General features: G+C 39.9%; 1 protein-coding gene across 2 annotated transcripts in view; it reads right to left on the minus strand.

Moving 5' to 3' along the window:
- Xk (X-linked Kx blood group) overlaps positions 1 to 19,631 on the minus strand; it is a 51,548-nt gene that overhangs the window by 22,850 nt on the left and 9,067 nt on the right. Inside the window, exons 2-3 of one of the 2 annotated variants that reach the window (XM_037199471.1) lie at positions 17,726 to 17,988; positions 13,002 to 13,544 (exon numbers count right to left, since the gene is read on the minus strand). In XM_037199471.1, the coding sequence (XP_037055366.1) occupies positions 13,120 to 13,544; positions 17,726 to 17,988 (688 nt within the window). In that variant the 3' untranslated portion in view covers positions 13,002 to 13,119. Of the gene's footprint in view, positions 1 to 13,001; positions 13,545 to 17,725; positions 17,989 to 19,631 lie in introns of those variants that run through there. The other variant, XM_028881405.2, reaches the window with a different exon arrangement.

The following is a 19,631-nucleotide window of genomic DNA, read 5'->3' on the forward strand; positions in this document are numbered from 1 at the left end:
AGTGCCCATATTTCTCAGTAAACCTCCCCATCTCTTTATCCTTCTTTGTTTTCAAATGCATTATTCTGTGCTCACTATGGTAAAAAAAGGTTTTTTAGTAACTGAAAATTTCAATAACAGCCTTCAATGAGTTCCTATTTCATCATTCTGCCAATACTCTATTTTTAGATAAAAAGACAGATGCTAAATTGATATACCTGATAAACTAAAATTGGACAAAGGCAAAAATCTTATATTATTCCCTGGTGTCTGGCATATAGTGTATTAAAAAAATCTTTGAATGGCTATAATGAAGCACCTGAAATAATCAACTTCAAAAGGTAAAAGGTTTATTTTGGAGCCAATGGCAAGATTTGTGTGGTGGAAGAGCTTTTTCTGACTTACTATTCCAGAGGGATAAAAGGCCACTGGGGGGAAGGACTGTAGGAGCCAGAGGGGTGGAGGACACCAGGAGAACACAGTCTACAGAATCAACTAAGCAGGGCTCTTAGGGGCTCCCAGAGCCTGGATTAACAGTCAGGGTCTGCATGGGTCTGTGCTAGGCCCTCTGCATACATACATGCTGTGGTTGTTTAGCTTGGGCTTTTTGTTGGACTCCTAACAGGGAGAGTGGGGCTATCTCTGACTCTTTTGCCTGCTCTTGGGATCCTTTTTCTCCTACTGGCTTGCCTCATCCAGCCTTGATATGAGGGTTTATGCATCTTACTATGCCATGTTCAGTTGATATCACTGGGAGGCCTGCACTTTTCTGAAGGGAAATGGAGGAACAGTGAGTCTGAGGGAGAGGAGAGGTGTGGGGGAGGCCTGGTAGGAAGGGAGGGACGGGAAGCTATGGTGGGATGTATTGTATGGAAGAATAATAAAGAATAAGAAGGAGGAGCCCATCATGACAGATAAACATGCCAGCAGCAGGCATGGGTGGCCAGAGCAGGAAGCTGAGCAATCACATTTTCAAATAAAGCACAAAAGAGAAAGAGCTTACTGGAAGTAGAGTGATGCTGTATAATCTCAAAGCCTGCCCCCAGTGATATACTTCCTCCAGCAAGATTGCACTCCCTACACATCCCCAAATAGTGCTGCCAACTGAGAAACAACATAACAGAATTTCCCAAGGGCCTGCCCTGAGAAGATTCCTCCCAGAGTCCTGGGGAAGACACTACGTCCAGCAAGGGGTTATCTGAGCAAAAAGAATCTACATACAAAAGTCCATTACTTTATTTCTCTATAACAAACTTCTATCCACACAGCTTCAGCTCCGTCCTCACATTCAGCTCCTCTCTGTACCTACTTTTCCTGTCTTCTCACAGTCCTCATTAAGCTCCTATGCTTTTGACCTCATCTTCATCTCTGTTTCTTAACTGGATATAGTGTACCAGTTGCTTCTAGTTGATGCTATCTTGACTTCCCTATCATGAAGGATTATACACTTAAGTTGCTTTTGTCAGTGGTTTACAAAACCAAGACAATTTTCTAAACTTCTAAGGAGATAGATTAGAAAAACAATCATTAACACTTTTGCTTTAAAAGAACCTGATGCCAAGGAAGTCACACAAATCAAGGAGAAATGATACTGTTATAGTCATAGAGAAGAACAGAAATCATGAAACTGTGTCCCATCTCAATATGACTCAAGAGCTAAAATGTGATAAAGGTCAAGACTTACAGAATCAGCACATATAGTACTTTGTCAAATGGTGTCTCTACAGTGCATTCATAAATCAATTAGAGTGATAAATACTGAAATCATGACACGGAAGGTTCACAAGGTACTCCCCCTCACAGAAATTTTATTTCTAAAAAGAAAAAAAGAAACATATCTAAAGTAAACATGTCATGTGAAATTTTGGTTAATCAGGCAAAGAAGTAGGTAGTTATTAATTTATTTTCTGATCCTATTTAATACAATATATTACCATAATTTTGAATTAAAGTCCAAAACGGTACCTATAATTAGTAAGTGTATGGACATTATAAACATTAGTGTATCATTATCAGCAAGGCCTCCAGTAAACAAAACAAAAACAAAGAGAAAACTGGGCATTGTAGCTTATGATTGTTATCCCAGAATTCTGGAAAGCAGAGGCAGGAGGATTGCTGGGAATTCTGGGCAAGCCTTGGCTACAAAATGAGACCCTATCGCCAAACAATTCCAAAAAGAAAATAAAATGAAAGAACAAAAACAGACAAATAGATCGCCTTTCATAGTAACTTTATGGACGAGTTAAGAAACTGGAAAGATGCTAATGTAAAGACAGTTACATGGGTTCACAACTAGTTAAGCAATGTTTTTCTGGCTAAGGTGTTTCTAGAAGTTGCAGAGCTTTTGACATTGGTCCTTAGTAGTACCAAAGTTGTCAACTTTTGGATGAAGACAGACTGATAGCTGGAACAAAGCTTAGAAGTTATAAAAAAAAAAAACAAAACTTAAAGACCTAAGATTGTCGTGATTCAGACTTTTATTTCAACAATATATTACCTTGAGTATGAATCCAAGAAAAGGAACTATAATAAGAATATGGAGTCTTTCCTTTAAACATTTAAAATTATGCTATAAACGAGTACAGATATTTTGGAAAGCAGTAAGTGACTCAAAAAGTGAAAACAGAACTACTGTATGATCTAGCAATCCCTACTACTGGTTATATACCCAAAGGAAGTAAGAGTAGTATGCTAAGTGTTATCTGCTCATCCTTGCTTAAGGCAGCACTATTCACAAGAGAAAAAAAAAGGGAATCAAGATGTCTGCTAACTGATGAATATACATATATATAATACATACATAAAACGGAACTCTATTCAGCTATAAAGAGGATTAAATCCTGTCATTTGTGACAACAGATGAAACTGTAGGTAGTTATATCAAATAACAAAACCCTTACATGGAAAGAAAAGTAACAGATTAACAGATGATTTTATTCATACGTAGCATCTAAAAACACTGACCTCACAGAACTTGAGACAAGAATAGTGGCTACAATAGGCTGTGGAGAATAATGGGAGGGTGGCAGTGAGGGTGAGCTGGGGACTAACTTGTCAAAGGATGAGCACTGACAATGTAACTGAAAGTTATAATATTGGCTCATGTAAAGGACTACATACAAGCACAAAAGGCTAGCCTTCAACTCATTCTCCTAATTTGTCTCTAAGAAGGGAGGAATTGAAGCTATTGTATTTAAATTAATTCCTACAATGCAATTGGTTCTGGAAACAAGCAATATATAAAGTGTGTTCCCTTCCTCCAGAGGTTATGAAATGTGATTGGCTAACATAGATCTCTAGAGTGTGACTTGATTAAACAGATGAATTTGTTAAGTCACCAAAGTTAAAAAAAAAAACCTGTATTATAAAGTTAGACCTATGTACCCTAGTTTATTCATCTTTCAACAAATGTAGTAGAAATGACACAGTGAGAATAAGTAATTAATGATTTCCAATCAACACCTCTAAAATCACTAATTCAAGTACCCTCTACTAGCCAGCCTCTACCTATCCAATGCACTTGTGTAAAAACAACTACAACTGTGTTCTTGTTCATTCTTACCAAACTCTCCAAAAAAAATCTTCTACTGTTTCCCATCCAGCTTAGTGCAAAACTTCATTCTCTTTCCAAAGCCTAAAGCACTCATTCTTTTACAGCATACATCTTACAGAATTTGTCCGGGATGAAATTAGTTGCCTTTCCACAGTTACACATACCATGACTCCAATTATCATCTCTATTCAGAGACTATTCTCCAATAGCATAGCTGGAGACAAAAAAAAAGTTCATTTGGAAGGTAGGCCAAGTAAACAGAACAAAGGCGTTGGGGAAGGCCAAGGAGGGGAAGCCACGGGACCAACCGAGGCATCATTAAGCTGGTTACTGCTCTACTCACTGCATTGTATTCATGCCTACTGGGAATCCACAGAGGCTCATCTAGACTGGAGCCCAGGCATCCATGCGAAGGATCCAGTCTGAAGTTTTGTCCAGTAACTGCCACTTCTCTTAGTTTTGAACTGATCCAGTGGATATTATCTTTCACACAGTGCCCAGCAGTACCTAAGCTATCTTCTCTGGCACAGGCCAAAGCCCTAAGAAGGAAAAGAAAACACTGAAATGTATGCTAAGGCATGTGCTCACAGTGGGGTATGGGCAATGTGCACTGAAACTTTTACCGAAGCTGCAAGGACATGTGGCTCAGAGTACTCAAGAATTTGCCATACTTTCCATTTTCTCTCTCCACTTTATATATCTATTCCCAGCTCTACACAGTATGTTCATAATCCCTATGGTGCATTTACTCTTAGATGTCTCACAAACACCACCATCTAAAACTGTCATAATGTGAGAAAAGTCTGAAGCACATTTATAGATGTAAAGTCTGTGACAGCATTCACTAATGGCATTAAAACATGATTTTCTGAGCTGTGTTGTGCTTCTGTCAATAAATGGGGCTCCAGTGGCCCTGGCCAAGCTCTGAAACTTAACTATCCGAATTTCTTACTAGATTGGAACATTTCATCATCAATTATACTTCCTCAGTCCAAAAGAAGAGATGACATCCACGGTTATTGCTGCCATCGCTGAATTCTGGGGCAATGCAACTCCTGTGGTTGTCTGAGGCCCTAATGATTGCCAGCTCTGGGCTCTATGCTGTCAAGTCACTGATATAAATAAAGAATGCAATCTACACTGAAGTGTCAATAGTTTTCCCTTCAAAAAGATAAGAAAGTAATTATTTTCTAATTATACATTTAATTCAGTATTTCTGGTCAACATTCCTGTACTGAACTGGTTATATGTATCATTATCCTCATAAATAATGAAATAGCATATTTATGAGTGACATGATTTTATCCTTTCTAAGAATTGTCTTTTAAACACTTAGCAACATAGGAAAAGATGACTATAGAATCATATAAAAGGCAGACCTTGTTGACAAGTACGCATTATGCACAGTAAAAGCCTGCCCAGGAATTTTCTCCTTGACTCATACGGATGAGTCTAGAATGCCAATAGGATACTCTTACTTACTAATTTTTAAATGGCTTTATGTGAGTTTTACATTTCTATTGGTTTGGTTTGGTTAAAAAGGATGGCTCTTTTTTTAGACAGGGTCTTACATAACCCAGAATAGCCTCAAAAACTCACTATCTAGCTAAGGACAATCTAATCCTTGGTCCTCTTGCCTCTACCTCCCAAGTGTTGGGATTACAGGCATATACCATCATGTCAATTGAGTGATTTCTATGACTGGTAGAAAGAGTTGAAGATTTGAGTTTAGGATCTGGGCATTTTTCTAATTGTAGCCATAGTTTACAGAAAATGTACTCATCAGATGAAAGCCAACAAAGAATTTGGTCTTCCAGTCATTTTATTCATTAATGGATCAGTTAATACATTAAATTTCAATCTATTAAAAGTTTCATGGCATTCAAGAGAACAGCTATTTGAGAGCTTAACTAGGAAGTTTCTGATTTTTAAAATCTTTAATAAATAGGTCTAGATTTAGGAGTTTAATGTAAGTATGTCTTCTCTGAATTGCCAATGCTACACATAATAATACAAACATACATTTTAAGTTTCTCAGAAATGTTTTCCTAAAATATACATGTTCATGATCAAATGAGCAGAAATTACTCATACCAAATGTTGAAGATTATCAAAAGCTTAATTTATGTTGAGAGAAAATTAATCATTGTTCTGTTGAATTACTATAAGATATTGTAGTGGGTTATTTTGATCAGTATTTCTGGGGTTTTTAGAAAACTAAAGATCAAATAGTCAGTGTGTTTTTTAAAGATAATTGCAAAGTAAGATATAATACTGGGAATAGACTGCTAAACATAACACCCACAGTACCCAGTGGTTCTATCTTTGGGTCTCACACTACAGAGAGGTTCTATCTTTGGGTCTGTAAATGAACACGATCATTTCTGCCACATTATGAAAATGGATAAGGAAAGTGAGTGGTGTAGGGATGCATTAGGTGTGCCCATGAGACCTACTAAGTCTGATGAAAGAACAGAAATTAATAATTTTCCACCAGTATTCTTTTTTTTCAGGAACCACAATAAGCAGAAGTTATAATATGTGAATGAAATTCTACTAGGAATCTCAAAATAATAAGGTTTATTTTTTTTGAGACAGCATCTCATACTGTAGCTCAGGCTGACCTGAAATTGTGTCTTCCAGACTGTCCTTGTTGAACTCATGGCAATCCTTCTGCTTCAGCCTTCCAAGTGCTAGGAATATTTTTAAGGGCAAAAAAGATAATGTTTCTGCCCTAAAGTACAGTGATTTGCTGTTCTAGACTATAATAAGAGAAAAATGGTGAATGACAAATTTGAGCATTATAGAAAACTGTAAAAGGTCTAGAGAAAAGAAATCTAAAAAGGAACACAAAGAGGTACTAAAATTTTGCCAAATACTTTTGTGTGTATGTAATCAAATGAATTAAGAATTATTTTACAGTACCACAGGTTAACTTACCAGCATTTAAACCCCTAAGGTAACTTCCCCCTCCCCAGCAACAGTTAACTGCCAGCATCACCTCGGTGGGGGGAGATTTCATGAAGCTGCTTTCTACAGCTGTATTGCTTAGCTTCTCGATCCTTCTTTCATCTTGATCAACTGTCTGCTAACTGCCTATAAGCCCTCAGGGATGGGAGGGGCCTCTTGCCCCTTCCATGACAAAATGTTGATGGCCTAGTCTTGCACAGGTCTTATATAGTTAATAACAGTGGCTAAGAGTTCAAAACTGCAATGCTATCTTACCTTTATCACATTTATTAGTAAGACTGTCAAAAGTACCTGTGACCTCTTTATCAAAGCAAACCTAAAAACTGGTTTTCTCCCCATGAAAAGGACAGTTTGGGAGGTGCTAATCTGCTCTTACATGAATTGCTAAAACGTCATTTACATTGGTTTTCTATGACTATTGTAACAAATTACCTTATTTTAGTAGATTAACACAGAACACGTTTATTTTCTTATACTCTGGGAAATAAATAACTACACTCCCACCCTGGACGCTCGGGGAGAATCTATTTCCTGGGCTTTTCCAGATTCTACAGCTACACTCTTTGGCTTCTGCCCCTTTCCTTCTTCATCAAGGCCAGCAGTGTTACATCTTGCTTCTTTAGTCCTCAAACTGGATTCTTTTTTTCTTCATAACCTTGAAGTCCTACCCGAGTGTCATAACAAACGTGGGCAGCCTCATTATCCATAAATTCTCTTTTCCATATAAAGTGTCATTCACAAATTCCAGAGGTCAGAACCTGAATATCTCTGGAGGAGACATTATTCAGTCTAACATATTTTCTATATAATCTTGGCCAAACAGCAAAGACTGAATATCTGATCACAGTGAGGGTTTTCCTCCTAACATGATCATGCCCTTGACTATTAATTTTAAAACCAAAAAAAAGTGCAAAGACTACATTTATAAATATGCTCAGGTCTTTTTTATACTTCTCTAAGTATTTTCACTGTAATAGATAGCCAAGATACAACTCAAACCTCCTAGCAACTGTTTAATTTTGCCTTCCAAAGTAACCCAAAATAAAAAAATGCAATAAAATAAAAAATCCATGTTATCTTTCATGGCTAAACTTGTCTTTAAGATTTCCTGCAGAGAAACCTCAGGTGACTGTCCAGGCAGCTGGATGTTTCTGTCAACTCACAAAATTTTTGGAAGTTGCTTTTGTGCACTTCCTGTTTTTATTTTTGTTAGCTAATATTATTTCCTTCTTGGGTCTCTGAGGGAGTTGAAGATTAGTTAGTTATAGTTGAAGATTAATTAGGATAGAAAGTGAGTTAGATACATTTTGGACTTACTAAAATAGGATAGATAAGGGAATTATTTTCTCTGATTTGTCAAATACAAATGGACTAGACATCGTTTAGGTATTTGTTACTTGTATATATTGTATATAGTTATTGTACTTTTGTATATAGTTTTTCTTTTGTTAGTTATAACCTTTTGCCTTTTTTCTTTTTATTAAAATAGAAAAGGGGAAATATGGTGATATTTTATTTGTACTGAAATGTAATTTTAATTTTATGTTAATAAAGTTGCCCTGGGGTCAGAGCTATTAGAGCCATAGCAAGAGCGTGATGGTTAGAAGAGCTAGGTAGATTTCTGTGTGTTCAGGGATACAGCCAGTATTGGAGACATATGCCTTTAAGACCTGGAGGGCGGTACTTACAGGCAGTGATGAGGCAGTCATGTGGTTGGGTTTAGAACCAATGAGAAGGCAGAACAGAAAGACTATTTAAACACAGACAAACAGGAAGTAGCTCTCTCTCGGGGAAGTTAGGAGCACTGCAGGAGGTAAGATTTTATCTCTGAGCTCTGACCTCTCGGCTTTCTCTCTTTTACATTGGCTCTGTGTTTTTTATTTTAAAAAGACGATTGGATACATCTACAATTTCCAAAGAAACACTGGAAACAAAAGATTTGTTTTTTTCAACTTATAAGAGTGATGTTAGAAAAATTGGCTTTATCTGCTATGTCAGGATTGACAAGTCACAGGCAAAAACGTCAAAGCAAAAGAGTTGCTTAGCCTTGTCTATGTTAACTTGAGTAGGGAAAATAGTGTTAACGTAAGTATAGTTAGGACTCCTTATGCACAGGTTCTCCATCTCCAATTCAACCAAATGAACAAAAATGGTAGAAAAATGCATCTGTGCTGAAGAAGTATAATTCTTTGCCATCCCTCCCTAAACAATCTAAAATAAAAGCTATTTCTATTCCATTTTCATTGTGTTTTTTTTATAAATGACCTAGAGCTGACATGAATTATAGGCAAGAGCCAAGTGTGGTAGTGTATGCCTGGAGTAGTCCTAGATACTTAGGAAGCTGAGACAGGAGGATCACTTGAGCTCACAAATATGAGATTAGTTTAGGCAATATAGCAAAGCCCTGTTCAAATAAAATAAATTGAGATAAAATATAGGGGAATATGGGTGTATACTATAAGTAAATATAACACCACTATATGTAATGGACTTGAGCATGAATTGGATCTTCATATCTACAAGGGACATCCGGGAACCAATATCAGATACTGGAGAGCAAAAGTATTAAAGTTCTAGATTATATGGAAATTTCTAGAGCCCCACTTCTAATTCTCATGGTTTAGTTGGTGAGTTCCCTCATGATATTAGGCAATAAAATTATAGTGTTAGCAGTTGTTATTTCAGTAAATTAAAAAAAAAAACTTTGTATCTTCCTTTTTAAAATTTTGTTAAATATCTTATAACAGTAATTTTTGAAAAGTGTGATGTATATCACACTTTTCTATGTAGCTTTATTAAAAACATACACACCTAGAAATTAGTATATGCATCTTTGAAAATACTTTTAGTCATTATAATTAGAACTTTTCTTGGCCAAAATAATCCTTTTACATTAGTTTTATTATCTTATTGTGCATATCATTTTTCTATTACTATTACATCCAGTTATATTATATTTATTATGCACTCCCACCTGATTGTCTACTTGTGAAAATTATTAGAAGTCACCGGTGAACCCCAGAGACTTAAGTTTCAGTCATCTCTGCAACTTTTTGATCTATCACCAACAGGGAGAATGGAGAAGAAGAGGATCTGGGGGATCAAGAAAAATAAGCTATATTTGAAAATGTCATAATGAAACTTAATACTTGCAAGCTAATTAAAAAATTTATAAAAATAAATTGGCATTTTTTCTTTTTTATTTTATTTTATTTTACAATACAATTCAGTTCTACATATCAGCCATGGATTCCCTTGTTCTCCCCCCTCCCGCTCCCCTCCCCTTCCCCCCAGCCCATCCCCCATTCCCACCTCCTCCAGGGCAAAGCCTCCCCTGAGGACTGAGACCAACCTGGTAGACTCAGTGAGGCAGGTCCAGTCCCCTCCTCCCAGGCTGAGCCAAGCGACCCTGCATAAGCCCCAGGTTTCAAAGAGCCAACTCATGCAATGAGCACAGGACCCGGTCCCACTGCCTGGATGCCTCCCAAACAGATCAAGCCAATCGACTGTCTCACCCATTTAGAGGGCCTGATCCAGTTGGGGGCCCCTCAGCCATTGGTTCATAGTTCATATGTTTCTGTTCGTTTGGCTATTTGTCCCTGTGCTTTATCCAACCTTGGTCTCAACAATTCTCGCTCATAGAGAAAAACAATGACATTATGAGGTTTGCAGGCAAATGGATGGATCTAGAAAAAAATCATCCTGAGTGAGGTAACCCAGACTCAGAAAGACAAATATGGTATGTACTCACTCATAGGAGGATACTAGATGTAGAACAAGGATGACTGGACTGCTACTCACATCACCAGGCAGGCTATCTGGAAAACAGGACCCCAAGAAAGACACGGGGATCGCCCAATGACGGAGGAATGGATGAGATCTACATGAACAGCATGGACATGAGTGGGGGTAATGAAGGGAGAGGTTCGAGGGAAAGAGAGCGGGAGATCCCAGCTGGATCAAGAACAGAGAGGGAGAACAAGGAATAGGAGACCATGGTAAATGAAGACCACATGAGAATAGGAAGAAGCAAAGTGCTAGAGAGGCCTGCAGAAATCCACAAAGATACCACCACAATAGACGGCTGGCAATGGTTGAGAGACAGCCTGGACTGACCTACTCTGGTGATGGGATGGCCAAACACCCTAATTGTCGTGCCAGAAACCCCATCCAAGGACTGAGGAATCTGGATGCAGACATCCATGGCTAGGCCCCTGGTGGAGCGCTGGGAGTCTAATTAGTGAGAAAGAGGAGGGTGTATATGAGCGAGAATTGTTGAGACCAAGGTTGGATAAAGCACAGGGATAAGTTGGCATTTTATGAGCCTTAAAAAAGAAAGAAAGTATGCTTCCTAGCTCTCTATGGGATGATGAATGTGTGTGGTAGAAATCTTGGGAGTGGGGTTTTAGTACATACAAATATTATTGGAGATTATGTGGCAAGAAGCTGTCTTGGAGTTTTGCAAGTACATCTTCCAGAGTCATAAGCACAATTCTGGCATTTCATTCTGTTAATATTCCTGTAAACACATCAAGGGTAAGTCATGTTTTTCTAATCCTAATAAGCCAGGCATAGAGAGTCACCAGAAAGGAGCAAAGAAGAGACCATGGCCTGCCCAATGTACCCATATCCTTTGACCTCTACCCTCTGCATAGTCCTTTCCTATCCCATCCTTTGGACAGTAGAAGGTGGTAGTCAGAGCTAGTAACCCCAGTGCCCAACAGTCACCTGAGCACCAGGCACAACTAGCTGCCTTCCGAAAAGTAGCCTGAACATGTGGGGACAGGAAAGGACACAGATACAGCTATTCATAAGAAACCAAAGAGAAGGGGTTCTTATCTTCCAAGCTACACATAAAGAAGTCACTGCCCCGAGAAAACAGGGAATGTCTAAGATCACATGGAAAGAGAGTGATGTACTGATTCTGTTGTGAAAGCTGACTAGACTGCCTCTGAGAAGTTCTGTCTAAAAGGCCAGCAGCAGCACAAGGGTGCCTCCCAGGACCTGATGAACAGTGGAAACTTCCAATGTGGATGGACACTCACAGGCAGGGGCATAGATTGTTGGCATACTTGATTTGGGTTCCAGTGCTAAGTGCAAGCAACACTTGAAAGTATAATTAAGAATCCCATGCCCTTTCTGGGAAACATCAGAGGCAGAGTATACACAGTACAGAAAAACCCTTCAACGCAGGCTCAGCCTCTGATGACGCTGCACTGCTCTATGACATACACCCTGACAACCCAGAGCCTCCTGCTGAGAGTGGCACCGGCAACCATGTTCACAGCTGAAGAGATTCATAAGTTCATTAATGTTCTGCCTGAATTTCATGTTGATCAGGCAGCAGCAGCATTTTTATTCTATTGTTAATCAGTATGCCCAAAACTGGTGGCACATGACTTTAATCCCAGAACTTGGGAGACAGAAGCAGGAATCTCTGCGAGTTCAAGGCCAGCCTGGTCTACGTTCCAGGACAGCCAGGACTATGTAGGGAGACTCTGTCCCAAGGGGAAAAAAATAGAGAAAGAAAAAGAAAATAATATAGAAGCATATATACATGTATTCCACACAACATCTTAGTACTATATCTACTCTTCTGTGTCGAACTCCTTTTAGAGCAAGGCAGAAAATTTCAAAAATCTGAAAGAAAACACAGACTACATTTCCTATTTTGTATATTTCCTTCTGCTTTCACTATCACTCTTGAGTGCTCTGTGAACACTCCTAACCCTTGAAGCTCACGGCAACAGTGTGCCACATTCCATGGTCTCCCCTCTCCCACAGCCATCATCTTCTGACCTGAAATCGTACCTCCAATGAAGCCTTTCCTACCACAGTCCATGTCTTCATCCACCCCTCTCCAGCCAGCAGCTTTGCCCTGGGAATCCAATATGCCTGGGAGGTTGAAGCCAAATTCTTGGGCTCCCAAGCCTTTCCATGCTCACAACCTCCCAGGACAGCGTCTCTGCCCTCTACCACAGCCAAATCCTCCCACCAGGGCCACCCGTATTCACACCTCACCAGGAACCCTTTCTCTCAACAGGGCCTCTACTTTCTCTCCTGACCACCGCCTCCCACCAAGACCACTGCCCACACAGTTCCCATTAGAAATCTCCCGTGGAGAGGCAGAACCAGGCGAATCTCGGTGAGTTCGAGGCCAGCCTGGCCTACCAAGTGAGTTCCAGGAAAGGCGCAAAGCTACACAGAGAAACCCTGTCTCGAGGGAGGGGGGGAAGCCGGGCGGCAGTGGCGCGCGCCTTTAATCCCAGCACTCGTGAGGCCGAGTTCCAGTGAGTTCCAAGTGAGTACCAAGTGAGTTCCAGGAAAGGCGCAAAGCTACACAGAGAAACCTTGTCTCAAAAAACCAAAAAAAAAAAAAAAAAAAAAAAAAACTCCCCTGGAAATCAAATCCCCCATACTGACCACACCTCCAAACCCACCACCACCCTCCTGGGTGTTTCTCTATCTCAAAATGACAAACCAAAAGGAGTCAGAACCATTGGCTTCAGTTTAGATGCTTTAATAGCAAGTCTGATTAGCCCCCCAGGTAGTAGACCCCGTGACTGGTTGAGGCTGAAGAGGTAGTGGACTCTCCAGCCTCGGAGACCCAGGTATCATCAGTCCTCATCGGTTTCTGGTATCTCATCGTCCACAGATTTGTTGTTCTCTTCGAAGAGTTGGTGGAGCTGCTCGTTGTTCTGAACCACTTGATAGACGTGGTCTGGGCTGATGCGCTTCTTGCCGCTCACATGGGCTTCTTCGCCAGCCAACTCAAGGATGTTAGATGTCAGGTACTCGAGTACACCAGCTAGGAACACGGGTGTAGATGAGCTCAGGCGCCGGGAGTAGTTCCCCTCTCGCAGGAAGCGGTCTACCCGGCTAACAGGAAATTGAAGTTTGGCTCTTGTGGAACGGGAAACGTTCCGTCTTCGCCTTTTCCCGGCCATGGTGCTTGTTCGATGGGATTGGTTCAGCTCCACCTGTCTTCTGGCCTTAGGTCTCTCAAAATAACCAAACCTCTTCACCACCCGCGAATTTATCTCTGCTCAGCAGAAGGGGTCTTTGTTACAACATAGACTTTATGATCTCACTAGTGTCCACTGAGCTCTGAGGTTCAGTGCAGAAATATGCCCATATTAGGAAATTTCTCACCTTTTCAAGTGTGTTGTGTATACATGTACGCATGTTGGGCGTGTGTGTGTGTGTGTGTGTGTGTGTGTGTGTGTGTGTGTGTCCTGAAGTTGATATCTGGAATCATCCGTGTTCACTCTTCTATCTTATTACTGAAACAAGATCTCTCAATCCAAGCTAGAGCTCACCAATACAGAGAGTCTTACTAGCCACCTTGCTTGAGAGATCCTGCCTTAGCCTTTCATAGCTGGAATTACAGGCAAGCCTGCAAGCTGACCTGGTTACATTCCCTTTTTATGGGAACTCTATTTGATGTTAATGTTCTGAAAAGATCTATGTGTCAGTGGAAAACTTCTGCCCATGGGATGCAACTCCAGGTTATACATCAGACCCTAGTTTTGCCTCAATTTACATAGTCACCTCCATGTTCCTAATGAGTATTCCTGTTTCTATTTTTTACTCTTCTTTGAACTGCTCGTCACATTTGCCACTCCATTTAACATCTGCCAGATATTTGCATGTTAAGTATTTATTTATTTATTTATTTATTTGTTTGTTTATTTGTTTATGTATTTATTTATTTATTTGGTTTTTCAAGACAGGGTTTCTCTGTGTAGTTTTGCGCCTTTCCTGGAACTTACTTGGTAGGCCAGGCTGGCCTCGAACTCACAGAGATCTGCCTGGCTCTGCCTCCCCAGTGCTGGGATTAAAGGAGTGCCCTGCCACCGCCGCCACCACCCCACTGCCGCCGCCACCGCCGCCGCCGCCGCCGCCACCGCCGCCGCCGCCGCCGCCACTAACGCCGCCGCTGCGCGGCCACCACCACCCAGCTCATCATGTTAAATATTTAATAGGTGTTCATATCTCTTTGAGGATTTTTATTTTTACCATTTTAGATAATCTTACTACCCATTTTGGAGCACATCCACACATAAACTTAACTGATTCACTTTATACTAGACACTACAGCCATTTCAAGTTCAATGACAGAAATGTACTCCCATGCCTTTCTGCACTTCATGCGAATCCTATACATCAACAGAACATTTTTTAAAATTTATTTTTACCACATATTAATTGTATAAATTAATGGGTTTTGTTTTGATATTTCCATTCATACACATAAATTTTTATATTTATTTATTGGAGAGCATGAATGCTATGACATGCATGTAGGAGTCGGGGAACAACTTGCAGGAGTTGGTTCTCTCTTTCCACCGTGTGGAGGTCACTGGATGTAGAGACAAGTGCTCTTAACAATAAAGTCACCTCTCCAGCCCTGCTTTTTAACTCTGTTTTTACTATTTTGTTTTCCCGATTTCTAGTTTTGTGTGCTGTTCTTTTTTTCCTATCCCTTTACAGTTGATGTTATTCTCCATTGTGAACAATAATAGCTGACAATTTTCTGATTTTGTTTTATTTTCTTTTAAGATAAAGTTTACATAACATAAAATTTACCATCTTAGCCAATTATAAAATTTGGTGTTTATTTGCAACGTTATGAAATTATTAGCATCCCACCATGATCACTGCCTATACTATTCCTATGGAAACTGCTTCCTGGAAATCAGATTCAAATGTCCTTACAGTTCTCATACCTCCCAATCCTTTACACAGTAGCTTTTAGGTATTACGAGGCCTGATGCCCCAGTCTGGTCTCAGATTCTTATAGAGACATGGATGACCTGCCTCTACTCCCAAATGCTGAATTATAGGCAAATGTCACCATACCTAGTTTATTCTGTGCTAGTGCAGGAGATCAAACCCAGAGCTTCAGGCATGTTGGGCAAGCAGTCTAGCAACTAAGTCACATTCAAGACCCCCACCCCTTTTTGAGACAGGCTGGCACCAAGGTATCTTAGACTTACCTTCCTGTCCCAAGTGTTGTAGTATAAGTGTGCACCACCACACTTGGCCTGTGTGGTTCTGGGAACTAAACCCGGGGCTTCACGAATGCTAAGTAAACCCTCTCCCAACTGAGCTAGGACAAATTCCTAGTCCCCTTTGTGTTTCTTCTGTTCTTTTGTCTTTCTCTTCCTATGGTACTGAGAACTGAACTGAAGGCCATGTGCATGCTAGGTAAGCACTCTTCACTGACCCACATCACTAGTCCTACCTTCTGACATCCATTGAAAAGAGATTTATCTCCCTTCACACACCCATTTCAATATCCTTCTTATATTCCCAGGTCTGTTCTTCGGTCTATCTTTTGAGGTAGTTTTAACATCTTCTTTTTCTCTAACGATCTACATAGAATCTTTATATTTCATTTTGTGAAAATTCTAAATCTTAAATAAAAAAACATACCACAGAATCCTGCTCCTTGTCCAGAGAGCTTCTGTGACTACAACTGTGGCAGGGGCCTGGAAACTCTCTTAGCATCTCCTTTGTTTCACCGTCATAGCTACTTAATCATCAGTCATTCCTTTCCCATATCTTTAATGCTGTTCCAAGAATCCATTATCACTGTCACCTCAGAAACTGTAGCAACCCACTTACTTACTTATTCCTTCCCTTACTATTTTCTAATTCATTTCCCAGAGTACTCATTTTCTAATACTAAATCTGCTTATGACACTGTATTGCTTAAAACTCAACAGTGGCTTCCCACTGCATGTGGATTATTAACACTTTAAATCCTAAGATGCTCTATATTGTTTTTCCTTCATCTAGCTTCTCTGCCTCATTGGCCATTTTTAAATATAAATCTAAGTTCTGCAAAACTTTGACTCATTTCCAAGCTTGGTTAGAATCCACACAGTCTCCCTAACTTTTACTTTGCATACTTTATCAGAAGTAAAATAAATACATGATTAATCATTTATTTCATGTCTGTCATTTTCTTCCAAGGTGACAGGAGCTGTCTACTTCATTAACACTTTATCCACAGAGACAAACACAGAGACTAGAACACAGAGCATACTCAATAAATCCTCATTTCAACCATGAATGAAACCACACAAATCTAATCTTAGCGCATGGTTCCTCTAGTAGACTGTAGGTGATTTCCCTCTTCACGAAGATGAAAAGAACATCATCTACCTCACAGGACACCATGAGAAACAAATGCTATGAGGTTCATCACAGTACCTGGCATAAAATAAGTGTTCATGGAACAGTCTTTATTACAGCCAATTTTATCTCCTATATAGTACAATAGAGAAGAGTACTCTCAAGCCTGGGCAAGGCAAATGCTAAGCTGTCTGGACCTTCCCAGAGCAGTATAATCTTAGAATTCTAACCTGGGTTTGAGACCAACATATCCTCCAAGATGCCAGTGACTTGATGAAGCTACTCCTGAAAAATGACTAAACTGAGGGAGTCAAAGGATGGCCACCTCACCCAAGATGAAAGCTCACAGGGACAGGGTCTGTTATTTGTTAACTATACAAAAACTTTCTAATAGTACATAACATTATTTATATGAAATAGGCACAATAGACAAATCCATAGCAACTGCAAGAAGATTCATGGTTGCTAAGGGCTAGAGCAAGGAAAATAATGACTGATAATGTGTAGGTTTGTCTATGTTCTAAATTTTGGAATCTAAAATGATAGGTAACAGTTATCACTGTAAATATACTAAAACCATTGAATTTGTTCTACAAATTAGACTGCATTAAAAAAAAAAGAAAAGAAACCTCCAGTTATCATGTAGCTGGCTCCATGATTCCTAAGACCAGGTCAGAAAAAAGATGACAGTTTCACACTTGGAAGCAGTACCAGACTGTAAGGAAGCCCAAACTCTCTCCACATGGAAAAGAGGTGAGACTCTAAGAACATGTCAGTAAATGAGACTTCAATGAATTCTAGCTCTCACATATTTGAGCCACCTCAGCTGGTTCACACTAGAGCACAGGTGAACTTTTCCTTTCGAGCCTTGGCCAAAATACAAATTCATAAGACACACACACCCCACGCCCCCCAAAAAGCGTTATCATCTTAATCCCCTGGGATTTTAGGTTAGCAAACAGAACATAGATTCAGAACAAATGAACACATCGATGGATTTCACCTGAATAAAAATTGTTTTGCTTCTTAATTTGAACCTCCAAGGTAAGCAGAGATTTTTTAAAAAGCACGCATACATACCTCTTCCAGTAGTGATGCTCTGCTGTAAGACGGTAATGTACAGCTGTAGGGTCAGTTGTGGAGCAGAGCCTAGGAAAGCCTGGATCACCGATGCCCGACTGAAGGCAGAACGGTGGGTAAACATCTTGCCTTCTGCCTGGCCCACCTCCTTCTCAACCTCCTCAGAGAGGCCATCTTTGGGCATCTGCCGTTTCTTAGTGATGCTCACATAAGGTTCTTCATTCTGGCTGGACTGACAGTAGAGGCAGAAGACTTCAAAACACCTATAAATAAATGAATGAGGCATAGAAGTGAGTGACTGGCAGAACTCTGTCCTTCCCCAGTCATCCTGTTTTCACTTAGCCCGATTCTCAAACCCTCACCCAGCTATTCTAAATCTCTCCAAATCAGTCACTCTCAGGATCGGTTCTAAGGAGTCAGTCTTCTACAAGCTCTCCAGTAGACCATTGGGAATCAAGTGACATTGAAAGCTACCAAGGCAAAGAAAACAAGACAATGGGAAGTAGTTCACACTCTAGAGCCATAGAAAAATGTTTAGTTTTTCTTCTTGACACACACTAGCTCTGCCGCTGTAGATAAAGCCCTTATATTCTGAACTTTTCCCCTCAATAATAAAATAGAGAAGATACCTACTTTGTCATTCTGCTGTGAAAGAGGACTAAAGGGTAAGGCTGTGTGTGTGTGTGTGTGTGTGTGTGTGTGTGTGTGTGTGTGTGTGTGTGTTAATGTTCCACATAAAATTGATGCCACAAAGCACCCTAGTTAAAAAAAGAATGTGCAGGCTCACTCCTATAATCTCTATACTCTCTAGAGTCTAGCGTCTAGAGGCTGGGGCAGAATGATTGCCAAGCGTTCAAGGCCAGCTTGGGCTACACAGTGAGTTACAGATGAGCCTGGGCTACAATAAGGCTGAGAGGTGGTAGAGGAAAGAGGAACAGAGGGAGGGAGAGAGGGAAAGCAGGAACGTGAAGATTAATAAAGTTGGGTACGTGTACAGCACAGAGTTGCTGGTCATTTAGAATTTCTTTGGAAGACCACAACAAATTACCTATTTCTTTATCCTAATAAGACCATATAGGCCATGGCTAAATTCAAACATGCCCAGAGGTTGGCAAATATCTTATTTAAGTATTCCGAAGCCCACTCTGGGGACACATCCTTAACTAGTGACTCAAATTTTCTCTCTAGGTAATATTATAGATAGATATTAATGAAAAGAAAAAGTATTGGTGCCTATGATTTGCTTTGAAGCATACATACACACAGAGAGAGCCACATACATAGATGGAGAGAAATGGAAAGAGAGAGACTGAGACTGATTTGATGGATGGAGAGATGGAAAGATACATGAAACAAAATGTTCTAGTTGGAAGTTTTCCTGTGTCCCACCTGGTCCACATCCACTCAAACCCCAATAAACACACAGAAGCTTATATTAATTACAAACTAGATGGCCATTGGCTCAGGCTTATTACTAACTAGCTCTTACATTTAAATTAACCCATAATTCATATCTATGTTTAGCCACATGGGTTGGTACCTTTTCTCAGTTCTGCCTTGACATCTTGCTTCCTCTGAGTCTGGCTGGCGATTCCTGACTCAGCCTTCCTCTTCCCAGAATTCTCCTTGTCTGCTTGTCCCACCTATACTTCCTGTCTGGCTACTGGCCAATCAGAGTTTTATTTATCAACCAATCAGTGCAACACATATTCATAGCATACAGAAAGACATCCCACAGCACTTCCCCTTTTCTGTCTAATCAAAAAGGAAGGTTTAACTTTAACCTAGTAAAATTACATGTAATAAAACAGTTATCAAGCAAGAATTACAGTTATAATATCTAGTCTATTTGTATTTGGCAAAATTAAAGAAAATATTCTATCTACCCTATATTTATGAATCTAAA

The sequence above is a fragment of the Peromyscus leucopus genome, chromosome X (assembly GCF_004664715.2).
Source record: "Peromyscus leucopus breed LL Stock chromosome X, UCI_PerLeu_2.1, whole genome shotgun sequence".
Taxonomy (NCBI): domain Eukaryota; kingdom Metazoa; phylum Chordata; class Mammalia; order Rodentia; family Cricetidae; genus Peromyscus; species Peromyscus leucopus.